The following is a 24,489-nucleotide window of genomic DNA, read 5'->3' as shown; positions in this document are numbered from 1 at the left end:
AAGATAAGTCGTAAAGTCAGTATTGCCTCACGTGTTCCAACATTTCTACGGAATCCAAACTGATCTTCCCTGAGGGCGGCTTCTACTAGTTTTTCCATTCATCTGTAAAGAATTCGTGTTAGTATTTTGCAGCTGTGGCTTATTAAACTGATTGTTCGGTAATTTTCACATGTGTCAACACCTGCTTTCTTTGGGATTGGAATTATTATATTCTTCTTGAAGTCTGCGGGTATTTCGCCTGTTTCATACATCTTGTTCACCAGATGGTAGAGTTTTGTCAGGACTGGCTCTCCCAAGGCCGTCAGTAGTTGTCTACTCTGGGGGCCTTGTTTCGGCTCAGGTCTTTCAGTGCTCTGTCAAACTCTTCACGCAGTATCGTATCTCCCATTTCATCTTCATCCACATCCTCTTCCATTTCCATAATATTGTCCTCAAGTACATCGCCCTTGTATAGACCCTCTATATACTCCTTCCACCTTTCTGCTTTCCCTTCTTTGCTTAGAACTGGGTTTCCATCTGAGCTCTTGATGTTCATACAAGTGGTTCTCTTTTCTCCAAAGGTCTCTTTAATTTTCCTGTAGGCAGTATCTATATTTCCCCTAGTGAGATAAGCCTCTACATCCTTACATTTGTCCTCTAGCCATCCCTGCTTAGCCATTTTGCACTTCCTGTCAATCTCATTTTTGAGACGTTTGTATTCCTTTTTGCCTGCTTCATTTACTGCATTTTTATATTTTCTCCTTTCATCAATTAAATTCAATATTTCTTGTGTTACCCAAGGATTTCTACTGGCCCTCGTCTTTTTACCTACTTGATTATCTGCTGCCTTCACTACTTCATCCCTCAAAGCATTCTTCTTCTACTGTATTTGTTTCCCCCATTCCTGTCAATTGTTCCCTTACGCTCTCCCTGAAACTCTGTACAACCTCTGGTTCTTTCAGTTTATCCAGGTCATATCTCCTTAAGTTCCCTCCTTTTTGCAGTTTCTTCAGTTTTAATCTACAGGTCATAACCAATAGATTGTGGTCAGAGTCCACATCTGCCCCTGGAAATGTCTTACAATTTAAAACCTGGTTCCTAAATCTCTGTCTTACCATTATATTATCTATCTGATACCTTTTAGTATCTCCAGGGTTCTTCCATGTATACAACCTTCTTTCATGATTCTTAAACCAAGTGTTAACTATGACTAAGTTGTGCTCTGTGCAAAATTCTACCAGGCGGCTTCCTCTTTCATTTCTTAGCCCTAATCCATATTCACCTACTACGTTTCCTTCTCTCCCGTTTCCTACACTCGAATTCCAGTCACCCATGACTATTAAATTTTCGTCTCCCTTCACTACTTGGATAATTTCTTTTATCTCATCATACATTTCTTCAATTTCTTCGTCATCTGCAGAGCTAGTTGGCATATAAACTTGTACTACTGTAGTAGGTGTGGGCTTCATATCTATCTTGGCCAAAATAATGCATTCACTTTGCTGTTTGTAGTAGCTTACCCGCATTCCTATTTTCCTATTCATTATTAAACCTACTCCTGCAATACCCCTATTTGATTTTGTATTTATAACCCTGTATTCACCTGACCAAAAGTCCTGTTCCTCCTGCCACCAAAATTCACTAATTCCCACTATATCTAACTTCAACCTATCCATTTCCCTTTTTAAATTTTCTAACCTACCTGCCCGATTAAGGGATCTGACATTCCACGCTCTGATCCATAGAACGCCAGTTTTCTTTCTGCTGATAACGACATCCTCTTGAGTAGTCCCCGCCGGAGATCCGAATGGGGGACTATTTTACCTCCGGAATATTTTACCCAAGAGGACGCCATCATCATTTGATCATACAGTAAAGCTGCATGCCCTCTGGAAAAATTACGGGCGTAGTTTCCCCTTGCTTTCAGCCGTTCGCAGTACCAGCACAGCAAGGCCGTTTTGGTTATTGCTACAAGGCCAGATCAGTCAATCATCCAGACTGTTGCCCTTGCAACTACTGAAAAGGCTGCTGCCCCTCTTCAGGAACCACACGTTTATCTGGCCTCTCAACAGATACCCCTCCGTTGTGGTTGCACCTACGGTACGGCTATCTGTATCACTGAGGCACGCAAGCCTCCCCACCAACGGCAAGGTCCATGGTTCATGGGGGGGAGGGGGGGGGTTACTGATATGAGGATTAAATTGGAGCAATTCTCCTCAGTTTTCCTTTGTAAAAGAACATTTGAAAATGGAGTTAAGATTCCAGCTTCTTCTTTGTTACCGTCAATTTAAGTTCATCTCATTCACTAGGGTCTGGATACTAACTTCGGTGTCACTAACAGCCTTTACATAAGATGAGAATATCATTGGGCCCTGAGAAAGAGAACTTGACAATATTCTGCTATGGTAGTCATTAAAGGCATCACACATTGCTCTCTTGACAGCTAAATGCGGTTTCACTCAGCATTTCTCTATCTATAGCCCTACGCTTTGTTTTACTCATACTATGCAGTAATCTGTTTCTTTAGAAGTTTCTTTACAGTGACTGTATACCAACGAGTTTCCCTCCCCTTATGAATTGTTCTACTGGGTTCATATCTATCTAGTACATGGTCAACTGTTCTCTTAAACTTGAGTCAGAGTTCCTCTACATGCTTCTGCCCCATGGTGAAAGTTTCAAGTTGCTCATTGAGATATGACACTACTGATTTTTTATCTAGTTTATTGAAGATATGTATCTTTCTACTTCTTTTGGTTGTCCTTTGTACTTTGGTAACAATTGTTGCCACAACCATGTGATGGTCTCTGTTACCAGTTTCAATGTAAACATCCCCAAAGAGGTCAGGTGTCTATTTGCTGCCATTGGATCCAATGTATTTCCATCATGAGGAGTTCCTAACTACCTATCATAGGCAGTTTTCAAAGAAGGCATTCAGTAAAGTTTCACACCATGTCTCATTGCGCCCACCACTAACAAAATGGTAATTTTCCCAATTAATTGTTGGATGATTAAAGCCTTCATTGGTGATTACATGATATGAAATGGGGTTTCTTACCTACAAGTGAGCTGAGGTTCTCTGTTACACCAGGAGATGAGTCTGGTGGGCAATAGAAGGGTCCAATTATTTTATGCACATCCCTGATACTTAGTCTTGCCTGAACCGTTTCTGCCTCTGTGGATTTGAATTTCTTGTCTACTGCAACAAATACACCACCTCCATTTCCCATTTGCCTGTCCTTTTCATACACACTCAAATTTTCCCCAAAAATCTCACTGCTATCAATTTCAGGTTTCAACCAGTGTTCAGTATGTGAGCTACACTGCTTTTCATGAGCACTTCTGGCTCTTGCACCTGAGGGTCGAATTTCTTTCAATCTTACATTGTTACTTGTGGATTTCCTACAGCTACTGTTATCTGGATTGGATGGAGAGTTGCCCAATCTAAAAAAAAAAAATAAATAAATAAAAAAGATAAAAAAGAAAAAAAAGTTTGCACCTCACACACAGTCAGCTACTTGAGTAGTAGCCTCAGATTTTTTTCAATTAATTTTGTTTTTGTTTTTAGGGCACCGAAACAACTAGGGTCATATGTGCCCATGTCAAAACTATACAATTATCAAATGAGCAGCAACCAGTTGCAAGATCATGTTTTCTTTAATTAATTTTGCAAATCTATTTTAACTGATTAACAGCCATCATCTGTGCTTTCAATGTGCACCTGAGTAATAACACTGTCTTAAACAGACATCAAACAAAGTTGACGTCTGTTTAAGACAGTGCTATTACTCAGGGACATGTTGAAAGCACTGATGATGGCTGTTAGTCAGTTTAAATCGATTTGCAGAACATGATCTTGAGACTGGTTGCTGCTCATTTGGTAATTTTATGGTTTACGGTCGCTGCACAGCTTGGGAACCATATGGAGCCCCCCATTCAAAACTGTAAAACATGAAGACAAAGAGCAGAGTTAAAAACAACTACATGTCAATACTAATCAACAAAAGAGAACACAGCTATGAAAAGGGATGTGGAGAAAGATCTGTGAAATACGCCGTAAAGAAATGGCGGTCCAGAGCAAAAATTTAAACGGCCTTCATCATACTGCTAAGATAAAAAAGTAAAACGGGGTTAACAGTCAGCACATTGTTGTCTAAAATGGCTGATAACTCAGACAGCAAACAAAAACGGAAATGTAAACAGATAAAACAAGGGCATTCCATCAGAAAATGGCAGACAGTTAAAAGTTGGATGCAACATGCACAAATTGGTGGGGGAGCACCACTTAAACACAGTGCCCAATACGACGCCTAGTTAAAATGATATCCTCACAGCGAGAGGGCCGAGATAAGGTCATCCAAGCCACTGGGATATGCTTAATAGCATGAAGCTTGTTCCCATGAAGGGAAGACCACTGGTGCTGCCAAGGTGATACCACCTGCAAACAGATGGCAACACAGAGATCATCAGAGGGAATGTAAGAACTAGCAGGCTGAGGTACGAGGACTGCAGCCTTGGCAGCAGCAGCAGCAGCAGCAGCAGCAGCAGCAGCAGCAGTCTCGTTTCCTGTCAGACCAATGTGACCAGGAACCCACATAAATATCACAGTGGCTCCATTAAGGGTGAGCAAGTGACAGCTTTCCTGGACCCCTTGCACTAACAGATGGGTGGTGTGCAGCACACAGAGACTTTGAAGGCAGCATCTGCATACAGACTCTCAACCAGGCTATGTAAAAGATGCCAGTGGCCAAAAGGATGCCACAATGGCGGAGAGTACTGAGATGGCATAAGAGGGACGTACATGCAGATGCATAAATGAAACACCCTTTAGTTTAGTTTGGACCAGAAAAGGGACTGGTACAAACAGAGGGTAGTTTGGTCTGCACCCCAGGAAGCACCATTGAGGACACGTAGGACATTGAGGGACTGCATGCAGTAGGCTGCCAGGTAAGTAATAAACATGGGAGGACCAAGGAAGTTTCCTATCGAAAATGAGCCCCAGGAATTTCATAGTTTCAACAAACAGAAGAGCAACAGGCCTAAGATGTAAAGACAGTGGAAGAAACCAACTGTGCCACCAGAAATTCATACAAACGATTTTGTCAGTGGAAAAACAAAAGCCACTGTTGTCAGTGCTACATGAGTAAAGACGATCAAGACATCACTGAATATGCCGATCAATGGGACAATTCTGTGGCGAACTGCAATAGATGGCAAAATCATCAATGAATAGGGAGCTGGAGATGCCTGGTGAGAGACAGGCCATTATAGGGTTAATGGTGATAGCAAAGGGGGATGACACTCAAGACAGAACCCTGAAGCACACTATTTTCCTGGATACAGGTGTCTGACAAGGCAGAACCCACATGTACTTTGAAAACTTGCTCTTTTGAAAATTCCTGAAGAGTATTAAACAGGGCAGGTGGCCAAAGAAGCCCCACTTGTAGAGAGTATGGAAGATACCAGTCCTCCACCAGGTGTTGTAGGCCTTTTCCAGATTGAAAAGCAAGGCCACAGTCTGGGATTTCCGCCTCTCCGGGGGCACCACCTTGACAAAGCACTGTCCGTGCGGGTGGAGAGGCATGCCTATCCGCTTGAAGCTGAGGGCTATGCCGAAGATACAGGATCTACTGCCGGTAAGACCTTAGCCGATGGATCAGACTAAGAGTGTACCACAACGTCTTCCTTATCCACACCTGGTCCTTAACCAAGCCAAGGTGTGATGTGATCCATGACGAAGGGTGTATGGCACATGGGAAGATGTGTTGCAAATGGAGCCTTAGGGATACAGGGTGACCTCGCTGAGTAAATAGCCTTACCCCACATGGGGTTTCCATGGTGTGGGCTGAGTAGATCCCCAAATCTCATGGGACCAAGATGGACAGAACTGACAAAAATAAATTAAAACAAACAGAGGGGCAAACTGAGACCTCAGACACCCAAACACAGGGGTCAGGACCGATGGAATGCATTCCCACTACTGAATCAGACCTGAGCAAGAAGTGGGAACTGTAACAGACAAGTTTGACCAGATCACACAATTAAAGCCTTGTCTGGGGCCCAGAGGAGGAAACTTCTCAAGGGAACAGAAACAAAAGCAAGGAAAAGAATGGCTTCCAAAACAAATGTGGAGGGAATTAAAAGGGCTTGAGCCTAAGAAAAAACTGTCTCAGGTTGAAGGGGATACACAGACCACCACAAAGTCAAAGACAGGTACCAAGAGGATAAGGGAGGAATCAGACTCCCTCCTCTCCGTATAAGCAAGCCCAGAAAAAGTTGCGGCAGGAAATAGGGAGACAGACCTACAGTATTGCAGTCTCAGTTTTTAAGATGGCAGTTATCCAGGAACACTATCCACTGGTAGGCATCACCTTGACCTCGCAGCAGGAGCAGCTCATACAGATGGCCCTCTTTGATAAGATTGGGTGGGGGGATAATGGTCCAGGACCCAATTTCAGGTGGGTCTATCTAGATCGCAGCGCCCTCATTTTTGTTGCGAGGGGGTGAATATAGTGGAATGGCTCAAGGACAAAGTGCCCATGATATCACTGTGGGAGGATACGAAGCTGCTAGTCAGGACCGCAGTTGAGCTTCTTAAGATCACAATGGTATCAACATGGGTACCATAGATCCTTAAAGATGTCTCTCCAAAAACTCTGATTGAGAAGATAGTGGTTCAGAACCCAAAAATCTCGACAGAGGATCGGAGGGTAATCAACCAGAAGGCTGTACCGGAAGTACAAATCTTGGTGGTGGGGTGTCATAAAGAAGTCCCTGAAGGCGATGCGAGAGCAAGACCTGAAATTGTTTTTAGGGTTCTCGCAGGTTGCCATCAGGATAATCAAAGACCTCAAAGGCAATGATGGCAGCAAGACGGAGAGTCAAGGTGCTAAAGATTAATCTGCAACACAGTAAAGGGGCCATTGCTGCCCTGAGTCGTCTCCTGGGGAGACAGGAAGTCAATGTGGCCCTGATACAAGAACCTTACTTATATAAATGGGGGGTATCGGCCTCGGTGGCACTGGAGGTAAGCTGACTTATGCTAGAAATCCAAGAAGCTCCAGAACATGCATCTATGTGAGACATGAAATTTCTTTCATGCCAATGATGGATTTCTGCTCAAGGGATCCGGTGACCATCAGGATGCAGCAATGTGAAGAAGGTATCACGAGGAAAATTGTTTTGGTCTCAGCATACCTTCCTTACAAAGACAGCTCTCCTCCTCCCTTGGAGGTGAGGAGACTGACAGATGCTTGGCATCAGCAAGGCAACCACCTAGCGGTTGGATGTGATGCCAGTGCCCACAACCTAGTGTGGGGCAGCAAGGACACCAACAGTAGAGGTGAGTACCTTCTTCAATTTCTCTTGTCTAGCAACTTGATGGTCCTGAATAGGAGTGACGAACCTACATACAGGAATAGCAGAGGGGAAGAAGTAATTGACATAACCTTTGGTTCCATGATGATGGGCAGCTATGTCAAACAATGGCATGTGGCATTAGAGCCATCCTCATTGGACCATATGCATATTAAATTCATGGTTGAAATGGGAATCAGACAGACCACGGCCTATAATAATCCCAGGAAAACGGACTGGGAGACATATAGGAGGGACCTTGATTTAGGCGTATCGGAAATTAAAACCTCGATAAGGAATCCAGTAGAGTTTGAGGAAGTAGCAAAGGCAAAAGTGACCTCATACCAGGACAACTGCTCAATCACCTCGAAGTGCACAAATAGGAGTATGCCTTGGTAGAACACTAACTTGGAAATGCAAAGAAAACAGGTACGAAGACTGTTTGACCTCTTGAGATGTAAAGGACAATGGGCAAAATATTGTGAGGCTCTTGTCAACTATGACCTTGCAATTAGATAATCAAAGAAGGCATCCTGGAAGGAATTCTGTGAGGAAGTGGAGGGCATGGCTGCTCAAGCAAGACTTCACAAAATCCCCAACAGAGTACCAACTAATCCAGGAGGTACGTTGAGGAAGGAGGTTGGGGAATATACAAAGACAGCACATTAGACACTGGAACTGCTCCTCAAATCTCACTTTCTTCAATACGCTCTGGCAGATAACATACGCCAGAATGTGATTCCTGGGAGACACTGGTTCTCAGGCATTCAAAGAGAGGACTGGGAATGGCCAAGGAGAGTGTCGACTTCAGTAAAATCCAATGGGTGGTGGGATCATTCCAACTGTTCAAGTCACATGGCCCAGATGGAACCTTTCCAGCTTTCCTGTAACAGGCAGGAGAGAATCTTATAAGAGTCCTGTGCAGATTATTCAGGGTTATACTAGCAGCAGGAATCATTCCCAATGCCTGGAGGGGCAGTGAAGGTTGCCATGGATTTGAGACCAATCAGTCTGTCCTCCTCCATTCTTACAACGTTGGAAAAACTGGTTAATGTACATGTTGGGAAGAGAGGCTAACTAGGGCTCCTCTACATTCAAACCAACACACATACCAACGTGCATGATCTACAACCACTACATGTAGTGGACAAGGGCCACACTTAGTGGAAGGAAGGTAGAGGCTACCATGATGAACAAAAAGATGGTAATTAATACCACTAGAAGTTGTCCACAAGGAGAAGTTTTGTCCCCTTTATTGTGGGATCTAGTGGTGAACAAACTCATTGAGAAACTGAATTCCAGACAATGCTTCTGTCAAGGATACGCAGATGACCTTGTCATAGTAACACTTGGCAAATTTACTGACACAGTTGGGAATTCTTGGACATTGTGCGAGACTGGTCCATCAAATAGGATCTCAGGGTTAATCCTAAGAAGAATGTTGTGGAAACATTCATGAAGAAGTATATCGAACACTCAAGTTGGAATCTAAAGCTTTTCGATGAAATTGGAGTGCATCATCTCACTAGGAAAACTGGCCTAGGTATTCCAAGCTGAAATTACTGCAATCAGGGCGTGTATGGAGGAGAATATGTGCAGGTGCTATAAGGACCATAGCATCTACATCTATTCAGACAGCCAGGCAGCCCTGAAATCATTGGCAGTTCCTGCAACAAGATCTAAGATTGTTACAGACCGTCACAGGGCTCTGGTGCAGCTAGGGGGAAGCAATAAGATACCCAGTGTGGGTCCCTGGCCACTCAGGGATCAGTGGCAAGGAACTAGCTGACACATAGGCCAGGATGGGAGCAAAAACTCAATTCATTCAACCGGAAGCTGCCAGACAATCACCAAGGCTATAATCAGACTACAACTACGGAACTGGCTTAGAAGACAGCACATGGAATACTGGAACACGGCCTATAAACAAAAACATGGTAAGGTAATGATGCCGAAATCGTGTTTTAAAAGAAGCTCTATAATGCTGGGCTTGAAGAGGAAAGATACTGAATTCATGGTTGAACTGATGACTGACCACAGCAATTTCAAAACAGACCTACACACAATGGGTATAATGGAAGAAGACCTTAACTGTAGGATCTGTTATGAGAGTGAAGAAACTATATCACACCAAGTCTTCACATTGGAGAGCAAGAGAGACAGAATTTTCGGGACAACTAGACCTGAAGAAACTGTGTCCAACATAGAACTGGTAAAGGGATTCAAATCCACATTGTGCAGCGATTAGTAAATTGTGATACTCGAGCCACCATACCAGTCGAGCATGAATCATACGTCCCATCACCATGCAAACACAGCTGGTGAGAGAAATGAGACAGTAGCTGGAAGGAAGATGTTTGTGCTCACCGGGTTTACGTATGGGTATGAAAGTGTCTTCAAGCCAGCATATGGGAAACGTGTCCTCTGCCCAGATGAGGTTGTATGTATCAAGCAGAAACTGCTTGCCCACAAGAGAAAGGAGCTGCAACACCTGAATGTGAACAGCTTCTGGCCCTGGGGCGGAGGATCGGTATGAAGTGAGAGAATCAGCTCGCTTCCTCAAAGTAAAGGCAACATTGTAGCATTCACAATTCTGAGAAGAGAAGGGTATCACCCGATCTGCCTCTGCTCGTTTCTGGTGGAGGAACGAAGGATGACAGTGGGAGGAGCTTCAAATCTCTGCAAAATGGTGAGCCAAGGTGTTAAAGATAGCAGTAGAGTGCACAATGACACCGTCTGCTAATGTCAGGCCAGAAACTGGGGAATGGATCTCGGTCCCAGAGAGCCATCGAGGGTTGGCCCACGCGACAGAAGAGGAAGTGGAACTGTTAAAAGAACTCGTGAATGAAATTCAGCTAGCGTTTTTTGCTATCCCGAAGAATGCTGTGCACGCGTCTCTTTATAATGAATGCGGTTTGCCATAATACGATCATGGTTAAAAAGACAGAGAGCACATCTCCACTCGCGAATTGTGTCACGGCATGTCTCAGTCCACCAAAGGGACACGGCGTTGTAAAGAGGAAGTGTAAGGAATGGAATGTTCTGCAGCTGATGAAACAGGTGTGCGAGAAGTCTGAAAACAACAAGGGTGCTCCTGTGTTAAGGCAGAAGACCTTAAGTTGATTAAGAAGGCCAGCCAAGAGGACACCTCTCCGACAGGTTCTGGGAGAACCCCAAAGGGTATAATGCGCATTAAAGTCACCAAGCAACAGAAAAGGGTGAGGCAGCTACCCAATAAGCTGGAGGAAGTCTGCCATGGTGACATCAAATGACGAAGGGATGTGAACAGTCAAGGAAGGATGTGAAAAGGTCAAATGAAGAAGGAAAAGGCAAACTACAACAACTTGAAGGCAGGGAGATGGGTTGGCTATGAATATCATCCTATATGAGCAGCATGACTCCCCAATGAGATGGAATACCAACCTCAGGGAGGAGGCCAAAATGGACCAAGAAGAAATGCAAAAGATCAATGCCGTCGTGAGGAAGCAATTTTGTTTCCTGAAGGCAGAGAACAAGCGGATGGTGGATGCTGCCCGAGTCTAAGACCAGCCATAAATCCTCTCTGCTGGATCTAAGGCTGTGAATGTTCCATTGGAGGAAACTCATGACCACGAAAAAATGAAGGGGCGTCGCCTTGGTGGTTGCTGAGTGCCAGCCTGCGAAGACTCACTGCTACAGGGCATGGAGGCAGGATGATTCTGCTCCATGAGATCTATGGAAGTGTCAGCTATCTTCTGCTGGCAGTCTGTGGAGTCTAGCACAGAAAAATGGTTAGTGGTATGCACCGGTGATATGGAGCTCGGCCAGGTGATGGTATCACGTGGCGACACAGTCAAAGAGGATCTTCGAGTCAGTGAAGGGAAAAACTGTTTTCCTTAGTTTAACTTCTTGTGGCCTTTCCGGTTAGCAGAGGAAGACTCAGGTGTTAGTCGGGTGGAGGAAATGTAGGAGGTCTTCACAGGAGTATTACTTCTGCGGTTTCCAGGATGCCAGTTGTGTAGCTGGTGACTTCACCTCTAAGGCAAGAAGTTGATGGTTTGTTGCATAGTTGGATGAGCAGATGGCGATGCTACCGTAACACTGGGCGATTTCACAACCTCAGTGCTGAATCTGATGTTACGTGTCTGTGTGGCCATGTTCTACATGGAGTGAGATGTAGCAAGAACAATACTGTGAGTGCCAGACAATAGAACGCAGGGTTTGCGACTAGCCGATAACTTGCAAGTGACCAGTTAAGGCACTTTTTCCATTATCCTGATCTCCTGGACAGCCCGCTCATTGAGATACATGGAACAATCTCAAGAGGAGGCGGCATGGTTGCCATTGCAGTTGATACAGTGGGGAGAAGCAGGAAGACAATCGTCCTTGTGCACATCCCTACCACAGGATACACATTTTGCTGAATATCGAGAAGATATTCGAGTGTCATTGAAATGACACTGGAAGAAGCGTATTAGGTTCAGAATCTATGGTCAGACTGTAATAACATCATACCCTGCTTTGATCTTGGATGAAAGCACCACTCAATCAAAGGTGAGAAAAAGAGAGCACACGAACACTAAGGAGGCACCTACCTTTTTCATCACCCGATGGATGACACTCCGATCAGAGAGGTACGTTTGGATTTTGGCTTCAGTCAGACCGTCAAGGAGCCTGGGGTAAATAACACCACGGGAAGACTTCAGAGTTCTATGGGCTTTGACATGAAAGTGATAGTCATGGTGAAGGGAAGCACTAAGCCGTTGTTCTGCTCGGAAATCAGAAGTAGTCTCAAAAAGTAGACTGCCAGTGCGGAAATGAGAGCACGATTTCACAGAGCCAGAAATTGCATCAACACCTTTCTGAATTACAAACTGATTTACCATTGCAAAGGACTGACCGTCTTCAGTACATGAAACCACAAGGAACTGTGGTGCAGTTGGGAGGGTCTTTGAATCGGGAACTTCGTTCCATTTGTGTTTGGTAAACATGGGCTGCTAAGATGATGATTGCCTCATTGCAAGAAAATTGCCCATGATTGCAACCATCTCCGATGGTGTGCTCCTTCCAACTGGGGGCCCCCTTCACAAAGGGGCGCACATGCCTTAGGTGATTGTTCACACCTCCTGAAACCCTGACAGAAGGACCAATCAGAAATTTGGGAAGGTAGCAGCTCAGGCAATCACCCCTCCCCGGGCCTGGGCTGTACTAGGGGGTACATGCAAACCCTACCTGTCGACCCAGGGCTGGGAATTACCCGTTACCCAGTCACTTGCATGTGTCAAGATGTATGGACCAGCCTTCAGGAGCACACAGGGAGGAAGAAGAAAAAGAGGAGTCTTGAATGGTGAAGCGAAGGAAGGATAGGAGTATGTAAATGAAGAAATGAAAAACGAAAAACAGTGGAGAGACTGTTCTTACGTTAACTACGGACAATGCGGAATGTTTCCAAAAACACCCGAGTTACATTCCACAAGTGAGGGGAAAAAAGAATAACAAGAGAATAGACATTCAGCACAGAAGGGAAAAGATATTGCAAGGACTGGGGTCCTGTAGTACTGTAGTAGCCCAGTACTGCCCCCTGTGGGGGCAGCCTCTGATGTATGGTGCACACCTGACGTATTTAGGGGGACCCTACATTTCTCAACCCCATGGCGCTAGTCCAGGAAGTCGCAGATTAGCTTGTCACAGAACCTTCAAAGTCTCTGGTTCAGTCCTTCCACACAACTCAGAACCACAATTAATTCTGTGAACAATGCTGCAAATTGTGAGCATTCTTGAAACCTCGTGAGCAAGGCTGATTATCTTAACCTCTGCCAGTCATTGGAATGACCCAACAATGACCTCAGAGCCCAGAAATGCATAATTTCTTCCAACACGTGCCAAAATCTGTAGTTGGTTGCACGCTATTTCCTCAATGGCTGCCAGAATAGCATCTACAACATGATGAATGAGGCCCCCAAGCATACACACTAAAAGCTCTTGGTGTCCTTTCCTGTCCCTTGCTGTTATTTCTCTAAAGGCTACAATCATTCGCCACATGTTTGAATGCCTTCAATTAATAGACCCCATACCCTTTTGCATTTGCCTCCTCCTGACATCGGACAAAACATGTTTCCCCAAAACAGGTGAAGTGAGTCCCACTAGCTCAGTTTTAGCTTCAGTGAATGACAGCGCCTCAAACTTGTTGGTTAGGAGGATCAGTGCAACACCCTGACTCTTCCCTGGTCTCCATCCACCCTGTACAGGATGCCTTGATCTACCATTGATATGCCACTCACAGTCAAGTGGACGGGTAATGACAGGGATTGTACTTTCTGCAGAGGAGACAGGTTCCACAGGAGAGAGTAGTACCTGAGTCACCTCTGGTACATGTATCACAGGTACACAACTTTCCAGAGCTCTCCCAACACACTGATTCACAGGAGTTGCCAACTGACAGTAGCCAGGGTGATTTCCAGCTGCTTATGAAAGTCAACCAACTCATCCTGTGTTTGAGAACAGCATTCGCAGTGGGTCTGCAACTTTGCCGGTGCAACATATTATATGGCAGTGAACAAATACCTTTAACTTAAGCTGGCTGATTATCTTTTAACCCGTTGAGATAAAAAGTTGCTAATTCCCTATAAGAACTGAAGCAGATAAACAAAATGAGGTTCCTATTAAGGCAACACAAAAACCAGTGGTACAAATTCCTAGTATCTTAAAATGTTTTGATGTTAATTAGTTGTTAGCAAACTCAAAAGTAGAGTTAATTTATGATTCCCTCTTCAAGGGAAATACTAGATGTAACACAACATGTTAGCTAGAAAATCTGTACAGTATCTAAATCACGAATGCTGATTTTCTACAAAGTGCTAGTATTATGCAAAGGACAATGGCAGCTTCTGAAAATTCTCAAAAACACACATTTATTTGCTCTGGTATACAATGAAATTCAGAGGTGATGCATTCTTTGGCTGAACTGTGACCCTCAAATGCTGATTTTCTATGAAATAAATTACATATCCAAAACATTCATAGCGGTAACTTACGAAAATAGTGTGATTGTACGATGAAATTAGAGAACGATTGTTCTGAATGAGGATAGCCCTGTCATTCTCTAAAATTTCAAAAGACAGTACTAATTTACCATTGTTGTTGTTGTTGTTGTCTTCAGTCCTGAGACTGGTTTGATGCAGCTCTCCATGCTACTCTATCCTGTGCAAGCTGCTTCATCTCCCAGTACCTACTGCAACCTACATCCTTCTGAATCTGCTTAGTGTACTGATCTCTCGGTCTCCCTCTACGATTTTTACCCTCCACGCTGCCCTCCAATGCTAAATTTGTGATCCCTTGATGCCTCAAAACATGTCCTAACAACTGATCCCTTCTTCTAGTCAAGTTGTGCCACAAACTTCTCTTCTCCCCAATCCTATTCAATACCTCCTCATTAGTTACGTGATCTATCCACCTTATCTTCAGTATTCTTCTGTAGCACCACATTTCAAAAGCTTCTATTCTCTTCTTGTCCAAACTAGTTATCGTCCATGTTTCACTTCCATACATGGCTACACTCCAAACAAATACTTTCAGAAACGACTTCCTGATACATAAATCTATATTTGATGTTAACAAATTTCTCTTCTTCAGAAACGCTTTCCTTGCCATTGCCAGTCTACATTTTATATCCTCTCTACTTCGACCATCATCAGTTATTTTACTTCCTAAATAGCAAAACTCCTTTACTACTTTAAGTGTCTCATTTCCTAATCTAATTCCCTCAGCATCACCCGATTTAATTTGACTACATTCCATTATCCTCGTTTTGCTTTTGTTAATGTTCATCTTATATCCTCCTTTCAAGACACTGTCCATTCCGTTCAACTGCTCTTCCAAGTCCTTTGCCGTCTCTGACAGAATTACAATGTCATCGGCGAACCTCAAAGTTTTTACTTCGTCTCCATGAATTTTAATACCTACTCCAAATTTTTCTTTTGTTTCCTTTACTGCTTGCTCAATATACAGATTGAATAACATTGGGGAGAGGCTACAACCCTGTCTCACTCCTTTCCCAACCACTGCTTCCCTTTCATGCCCCTCGACTCTTATAACTGCCATCTGGTTTCTGTACAAATTATAAATAGCCTTTCGCTCCCTGTATTTTACCCCTGCCACCTTTAGAATTTGAAAAAGAGTATTCCAGTCAACATTGTCAAAAGCTTTCTCTAAGTCTACAAATGCTAGAAACGTAGGTTTGCCTTTTCTTAATCTTTCTTCTAAGATAAGTCGTAAGGTCAGTATTGCCTCACGTGTTCCAACATTTCGACGGAATCCAAACTGATCCTCCCCGAGGTCTGCATCTACCAGTTTTTCCATTCGTCTGTAAAGAATTCGCATTAGTATTTTGCAGCCGTGGCTTATTAAACTGATAGTTCGGTAATTTTCACATCTGTCAGCACCTGCTTTCTTTGGGATTGGAATTATTATATTCTTCTTGAAGTCTGAGGGTATTTCGCCTGTCTCATACATCTTGCTCACCAGCTGGTAGAGTTTTGTCATGACTGGCTCTCCCAAGGCCGTCAGTAGTTCTAATGGGATGTTGTCTACTCCGGGGGCCTTGTTTCGACTCAGGTCTTTCAGTGCTCTGTCAAACTCTTCACGCAATATTGTATCTCCCATTTCGTCTTCATCTACATCCTCTTCTATTTCCATAATATTGTCCTCAAGTACATCGCCCTTGTATAAACCTTCTATATACTCCTTCCACCTTTCTGCCTTCCCTTCTTTGCTTAGAACTGGGCTGCCATCTGAGCTCTTGATATTCATACACGTGGTTCTCTTCTCTCCAAAGGTCTCTTTAATTTTCCTGTAGGCAGTATCTATCTTACCCCTAGTGAGATAAGCTTCTACATCCTTACATTTGTCCTCTAGCCATCCCTGTTTAGCCATTTTGCACTTCCTGTCGATCTCATTTTTGAGACGTTTGTATTCCTTTTTGCCTGCTTCATTTACTGCATTTTTATATTTTCTCCTTTCATCAATTAAATTCAATATTTCTTCTGTTACCCAAGGATTTCTAGCAGCCCTCGTCTTTGTACCTACTTCATCCTCTGCTGCCTTCACTACTACATCCCTCAGAGCTACCCATTCTTCTTCTACTGTATTTCTTTCCCCTATTCCTGTCAATTGTTCCCTTATGCTCTCTCTGAAACTCTGTACAACCTCTGGTTCTTTCAGTTTATCCAGGTCCCATCTCTTTAATTTCTCACATTTTTGCAGTTTCTTCAGTTTTAATCTACAGGTCATAACCAATAGATTGTGGTCAGAGTCCACATCTGCCCCTGGAAATGTCTTACAACTTAAAACCTGGTTCCTAAATCTCTGTCTTACCATTATATAATCTATCTGATACCTTTTAGTATCTCCAGGGTTCTTCCACGTATACAACCTTCTTTCATGATTCTTAAACCAAGTGTTAGCTATGATTAAGTTGTGCTCTGTGCAAAATTCTACTAGGCGGCTTCCTCTTTCATTTCTTAGCCCCAATCCATATTCACCTACTATGTTTCCTTCTCTCCCTTTTCCTACACTCGAATTCCAGTCACCCATTACTATTAAATTTTCGTCTCCCTTCACTATCTGAATAATTTCTTTTATTTCATCATACATTTCTTCAATTTCTTCATCATCTGCAGAGCTAGTTGGCATATAAACTTGTACTACTGTAGTAGGTGTGGGCTTCGTATCTATCTTGGCCACAATAATGCGTTCACTTTGCTGTTTGTAGTAGCTTACCCGCATTCCTATTTTCCTATTCATAATTAAACCTACTCCTGCATTACCCCTATTTGATTTTGTGTTTATAACCCTGTAGTCACCTGACCAGAAGTCTTGTTCCTCCTGCCACCGAACTTCACTAATTCCCACTATATCTAACTTTAACCTATCCATTTCCCTTTTTAAATTTTCTAACCTACCTGCCCGATTAAGGGATCTGACATTCCACGCTCCGATCCGTAGAACGCCAGTTTTCTTTCTCCTGATAACGACATCCTCCTGAGTAGTCCCCGCCCGGAGATCCGAATGGGGGACTATTTTACCTCCGGAATATTTTACCCAAGAGGATGCCATCATCATTTAATCATACAGTAAAGCTGCATGTCCTCGGGAAAAATTACGGCTGTAGTTTCCCCTTGCTTTCAGCCGTTCGCAGTACCAGCACAGCAAGGCCGTTTTGGTTAATGTTGCAAGGCCAGATCAGTCAATCATCCAGACTGTTGCCCCTGCAACTACTGAAAAGGCTGCTGCCCCTCTTCAGGAACCACACGTTTGTCTGGCCTCTCAACAGATACCCCTCCGTTGTGGTTGCACCTACGGTACGGCCATCTGTATCGCTGAGGCACGCAAGCCTCCCCACCAACGGCAAGGTCCATGGTTCATGGGGGGGGTAATTTACCATGGCACTCGCAAATGTTCGGAATTTCACAATATATCACAATACAAATGGGTATTGATACATCTATGAAAAATTATGCAGAAGCAGTGCAACACTCTACTCTGACAATGCGACTCTCTGCTCTGGCCATTTTGCTGCCCAAATAACAAAACTTATCTACTTTTAAGCATCTTGTTTTCAAATCTAATTCTGTCAGCATCACCTAATTCCACTATCCATGTTTTGCTTTTGTTGTTGGTCCTCTTACACCCTCCTTTCAAGACACTGTCCATTCAATTCCACAGCTCTTCGAAGTCCTTTGCTGTCTCTGACAGAATTACAATGTCATCAGAAAACTTTGAAGTTTTTCTTTCTTCTCCCGCAACTTAAATGTATGCCAAGTATGATAGTTTTCTTACCTTTGTATCACCTATGTTTCACAATATCATTCATTTAGGTATCTTAGCAGTTCTATGGCATGCCTCACCTAATTGAATGTTAACCCAATAACTTACCACAGCCACCCACCGCTAACTGCTTGTCATCAAATTTTACAAGTATGCAGGGGCCAAGTGTGGAGAGGGGAATCTCTGTTGCATTTTCTGAATTGCATATGGTTTGTCTTTTTGAAGCTTAGTGACCAAGAAATATCTGTGAACCATTTAATAATGACTACAAAAATTTCATTAACAAATATTCTCCAAACTCTGCTTGATGCACTATTTACTGCAATGTTTGTACCATCTGCAAACAAAATAAACTTGGGATTTGGTAATATTATTGATGAAAGATAGTTACCACACAAGAAAATTAAAAGCTCTGTGATAGAATCTTCAAGGGCTCCACATGTAAACAGGTCCCAGTTGGATAATGGCTAGTGGCTCAATACAGGCTTTTTCCCATTGAGACTGTTTCCTGTCAGAGATACCGATACAATTTGAAACATTTTGCAGTATTTCCTGCTACTCCATAGTATGCTAGTTCACTTCAAGGTATATGATTTACACATTGAAATGCCTCTGACAAATCACAGAATATACCAGTAGCCCATAATTTGTCTAATAATAAAGTACATTTTTGTTGTATACAAAGAAAATGTAAAGAATAAAACAGAGCTTGTAAATACCCTTCTCACTATTGGAACCTTTAAGAAATTCAAACTGTAACTTTGACAATATATCATTTGTAGCCACATGCTTAAAAATTTGATTTTATAACACATATATAGTGTGATATTGGACTCTCCCCTCTCCCATCCCCCACCTTCCAAATCTTGGTTGTGGTGACAGGCTGAGCTACAGCATAGCCTAAGGTCTACATCAGATGGAAAGGTGACAACTTTGTTGAATGTGAATGTTATATACAGGCAGCAGTAAAAGACTGACCAGTAACATAGCCCAATGTTTACATTCACACTATAATTAAATGCATTTTACCATATTTAATACATTTTTCATCACAAAAACTAAAATTATTAGATAAATCCACAATGCAATAGAATGGCTTACTTTTATTACTTTCAGTCCCTTGGAGTTTATGGAACAGTTTTCGGTGTAAAATTAACAGACAAATGGAATTTTTACGTGACAGACAAGGGCTGTCTGAATCATGTCACGTAGCTCTATACAGGTTAACTGAAAGCCCCTATTTAAAAAGTTGTGTGTGCTTGCAGTACCCCCCCCCCCCCCTCCATACATATAAAAATGTGTATCGATTACAAGGGCTGAACTTTAAGACATGCAAACTATAGTGACTGCAACAGTGATAATTCAACTCATAGTCACACACATGTGAACCACTATGGTGTTACTCTTTATAAGGCAATTCCAACATAAATATATGTCTAATAAAGAAACAGATTTTAGTGCAAAGTTAAAACATTTCTTGTTGAGAAGATTACTTACAGCACAAGTGAATATGTTATGCTTGCATAAATACTAGATCCTCATTTACTATTGAGTACTTTTTCATCTGTTATCAAATGTACCACCTATTCTCTGCACAAAACTGTTTCTGCTATTGGTTTTTGGTTTTCTTTGGCGAATCAGATGGAAGAAAAGTTATGATGGATATAGCGTTGGCAACTGTTCATATGCCTAAGTATATTTTTCATCTCATACATGATATTCTGCAGACTAGGTACCTGTGATTTACTTTCTAAAACAAAAAAAGATAGTTAAGGCAGTGTTAATGCACTGGACTGGAATTTAGGAAGAGCAGTGTTTGTAGCCCACCCAGCATCCTGGGTTTTCCCAAGTTGCGAAGGTGAATGTTAGAATGTTTCTTCTGATATACGGCCATGGCCAACTTCCTGCCCTCCCATTGCCACCTCATCCTATGCTACTTTATATACTATTATTCATATTACACATTCTTGCCTCCAGGACAGTGACTAACTTGAATGTTACATGATTATTCATTTGTTCATTGTTTCCTCCTCCTTTTCTTCCCAAAACCTCTTCATTCTTTCGTTGTGTTATTTTTTTCCTTTGTTCTGTCCACATTTTGCATCTTTTATTCCTTTCTTTTACTTTAAATTTTGTTTTCATAATTTCTCTCTTTCATTTATTATTTCAATACTGATTCCTCATTTCTTTAGGTCTTTATTTCTTGACACCATTTTTTTAATTGAACTGTTTATTACATAAAAAATCCCCTTTATGAGTCTGATGTTGTTAATTCCATAAATGTGTCCATGGAATATTAGCTGGCATTTTCTGTTCATATCTGTGTTTTCATACAATTCCTTGGTTGGTCTCTTAATACAAATACCATCTCTGTGAACTGCTCTAAAAATTTTCTAATTTTTTTATCTTCAATTTTTTTCTGTCTTGTGAAGCCTGCTGTTCCAGTTGTGGTCATTTCTGAAGCACAGAGTGCTTCTGATAGTACAACTGCACTGAAGTGCCTGAGTTTAGCATGCCATGAAATATTTCTTTTATTGTGGTGCATCCATGTAACTTTGTACACTCTGAAGTTTCTCTGTTCTGTTGGATGCCTTGTCTGATCCTCCTTTTTGTATATATTCCCCATAATATTTGAATTTTTCCACTCTGTTAATCTTTCAGTGTTTTGTGTACATGGCTTGGTGGTGGTTGTTCTTTCTCTCCATGTATTATGGCTTATCATATGATATTTGTAGACCTGTTTTCACAGAGATTTCATGCAAATATTCCAGTGCTGCTTGTCTTCTGTTGCTGGGTACTGCCAGGTCACTTGCAAATTCCTGGCATTTTAAGATCATCTTGTTTGCACACATTCTTCCTCACTGTATTCCTTTCACTTTTGCATCCTATTGTTTGATAATTTTGTCCAAGACAATGTTGAATAAAAATGATGAGAGACTATCACCTTGTCTGTCCCCAGGGCTCTCTCGAATGGGTCTGAGATTGCTCCCATAAATTTATATTTTCGGTTTAGTGTCCCTACGTGTCTGTTGAATGAGTGTCCCAGTTTTTCTCTCCATTCTATATTCTTCTAATGTGTCAAAGCAAATCTGCCTGTCTATGGAGTCCTAGGACTTCTTAAAGTCCATAAATGTGACTACAGCATTGTTTGTCCATTTGACCTTCAGGAGCAATTGTTCAATACAGAACCTCCCTTTCCTGAAGTCTACTTGGTATTCCCTTATCGTTGTATCAGCATGTGGTTCTAGTCTGTTGAGTAACACCTTGGAGAGAATTTTGTAGGTGACCAGAAATAATGAGATACCTCTGTAGTTATTAGGGTCTGTCTTGTCACACTTTTTGTGGAGTGGGTGAATCAATGCACATCTCAAAAATAAAATTAAACATATATTAGAGAATGAACAAGTCTCCAATGAGTATTTTGGTGCATATTATGCACATATACTGAAGATACATAATGTAAAATGCAAGGATGATCTGCTATGTGACTTTTACCAAGGACTTCATCTAATTTTTTTGTGAAATCCTCTTTCTTATATGGGTGTTTAACTTCAGCATGTTTCAGCCAGTGGGGAAATGCTCCAGCAACAAATGTCCGGTTATACAGATAAGCACTAAATTCAAATGAACACATTTTAATTAACTTTTCTGATATTTTATCACAACCACTAGTATTTTTATTTTAAAGTTTTTATAGTACACAGTACTTCTCCTGGTATGGAGAGGTTCATATTCAAAGTAATGAAGTTATTTGTAATTGTTCATCTGATATTCCTGTCAGTATCTACTAACTGTAACAGTGATTAACAGCTTGTTGAAAAGTTTTGGATCGCTGCACACATCTACTAGCAATGTCTCACTCCTAATGCCATCTGCTCACTATCTGTGGCTCTACCAGTCTCCTGCTTCACTACATTACATACTATATTTGTTACCTTATGTAACCACCTTTTTCTCACAATTCAGTTGCTTAGAAGGCTGAATCTTAATATTTTACATAATGTCTTGTAATGAGCTAGTGCATCAACACGTTAGAGAAAGTTGGTGATAAAGTGCAGAGAATGGCATGTCACTCTACTTTCATAGATGCTTGGAATTTTAACTCATACATATCGAATTCTAAACAAGTGCAGGTATTCGACATGGAAAAATTGGATTAAGTTATAAAAAATATCCTGGGCAGTTTTCTGGACACATCTCACTGGTAAGAAAGTTAAGGTATCTTACCTTCTCTGATCCACCAGATGTACTGGCATCATCTTTCTCAGGTATGGAATTTCCGTCAGTTGGTAGAGGAGTTGACTTTGACCCACTAATTGCTTTGAGACTGGCTTCCAGGGCCTCCTTTTCTTTTGACAGACCCTTATATGCAATAACAAGGTCTGCAAAAGAAATAGTGTTACAAAGTGTTTTATTTATGCACTGCTTAGTCTGAGGTTTTCCCGTTATAAAATATCAGAATATTGTCTCAAGCACAATTTCATCTCTCCTGTAGGCCTTCGTGTCACATACCTCTTAATTTAGTCTCATATCTTGCTATCTGTTGCTTTTGTTTCTCTACAATGCTCACTAAATCTTTTTTTCCCATGCGATCCATGGTGTTATTGTGCTCCCCGCCGTTGTATTATGCAGTACTATAGTTGACACACGGCAGCGAAAGTGACAAATGAGCCATTTTGACATGTGGCAATGTCATTTTGACATGTGGCAATGACAACGAATTGCTAGCATTACAAATAACTACTATAACTGCTATGACAAAGTTCTAAGACTTTTCCGCTCCTGGAATATATTGATACAAATGGTACAATTCAAAGAAGGTAACATTGGATGACATATCACAGTCCTCACACAACTGTATTCCACCTTGTAAACACAACAAACAACATTCTGAAAGAACGCCCACCTCAGAGAGTTTTAAAATTGCAAAGAAGTTAAGCAGTGTGTGAAAGTTATTTCACACAATTCTAAATTAATATTGCTGCTAATTGTAGACCGTTATTTTAGTAGGTCTATGGTCTAGACGCACAGTAGTTAACTAAATTATTTTCTTGTCCAAGACACTGCATTCTGGGACACGTTTAAAGCATATATGGTCTACCGTTTAACAGGGACAGCACGAAAAAACTACCCACAGCTCCGAGTGTTCCTATTGCGAGTACAAAGTATTTAACATTCACGGCACTCGGCAGACATCAGAGGCAGTAATTGGCGGGTAAAATAAACACTGAACAAATGTGGTTCTAGCCTACTACTAAACAACATTCTCATGAAAGTGCGTACATGAAAAACTAACAGAGGCAGATATTGGCGGGCTGTATAACGTCGAACAAATTCATTAATAGCCGACTACTAAAAATTTTTCTCACTGAAAGAATATAAATATCTCGAAAATAAATAATCTACATCACGGGTGAAAAATCATCAGTGAACAAATAAAATTACACAACGCTACTCGAATTTATAGGATTTCCTTCATTACAGGCTAATAACGGCACAGGTTGGTCACGTAATTATTGATGTTTTCCAATCATTTCAATAATGGCAGGGGATATATCCATCAGACATAATGTCACTAAAATTCATGAAAGGAAACACATTTACATTCTACGGGTGACTTTGCTCAACGTATCAGAAACAACCAATGAACGATATTGAAAAAAAATTGAATATGTGAAACCTTAATTTTTGACATATCACGATACTTTGTTTCTTTTGCACTGTATTGTAGCAATTAAGTTATAATTCTTGTCTGTTTTATAGTTTATATTAGCATTGTATAGATCTCCAAATGGAAATTTTGCATTATTTCTTTATTCCCTTGATACAGTATTATGTAAATTAATAAGAAGCAAGAACATATAAATGTTATGTTATTAGGGGATATTAATGTCAACACGTTACAAGATTCCCAAGAAAGCAAACGTTTCAAAGACTGTATCCATTCTGTTGGGAGACATATCCTCTAGAAAACTCCAACTAGTAAAGCTCTATAGACCATGTTATTACTAACTGTGAAAATATTGCCACAGCTGCTGTTGTAAATGGTCACATCTCAGACCATCTAGGCCAACTATTAGTGCTAAAGGGTGATCCTTGTAGAAAACAAAAGAAAATTTATGAATACAAAAGAAATCTATTATCAACATTGCCAAACTGAGAGAGAGCCTTGGTCATGAATTTCAAGCCGAAGGTGTGTGAACAATAAATGGGGTGCCTTCCTAGATAAATTATTTTTTAATCAAAATAATATAATAATACTATTCCCATCAGAATAATAATTAATAAGAATAAGGCAAGACAGTAAAGACCCATGGAATTAATAATTATTCCAAAGAACTGAAAGAAAAAATG

General features: G+C 41.5%; 1 protein-coding gene across 1 annotated transcript in view; it reads right to left on the bottom strand.

Moving 5' to 3' along the window:
* LOC126281685 (GRIP and coiled-coil domain-containing protein 1) overlaps positions 1-23,312 on the bottom strand; it is a 148,330-nt gene extending 125,018 nt beyond the window's left edge. Inside the window, exons 1-2 of the mRNA XM_049980851.1 lie at positions 22,648-23,312; positions 22,363-22,517 (exon numbers count right to left, since the gene is read on the bottom strand). Of these exons, the coding sequence (XP_049836808.1) occupies positions 22,363-22,517; positions 22,648-22,732 (240 nt within the window). The 5' untranslated portion in view covers positions 22,733-23,312. The remainder of the gene's footprint in view (positions 1-22,362; positions 22,518-22,647) is intronic.
* Positions 23,313-24,489: the final 1,177 nt, after the last annotated feature.

This window comes from Schistocerca gregaria, chromosome 7 (genome assembly GCF_023897955.1).
Source record: "Schistocerca gregaria isolate iqSchGreg1 chromosome 7, iqSchGreg1.2, whole genome shotgun sequence".
Lineage (NCBI taxonomy): Eukaryota > Metazoa > Arthropoda > Insecta > Orthoptera > Acrididae > Schistocerca > Schistocerca gregaria.
Note: the sequence above shows the minus strand (reverse complement) of the source record. Positions and strands in the feature narration are given on the sequence as shown.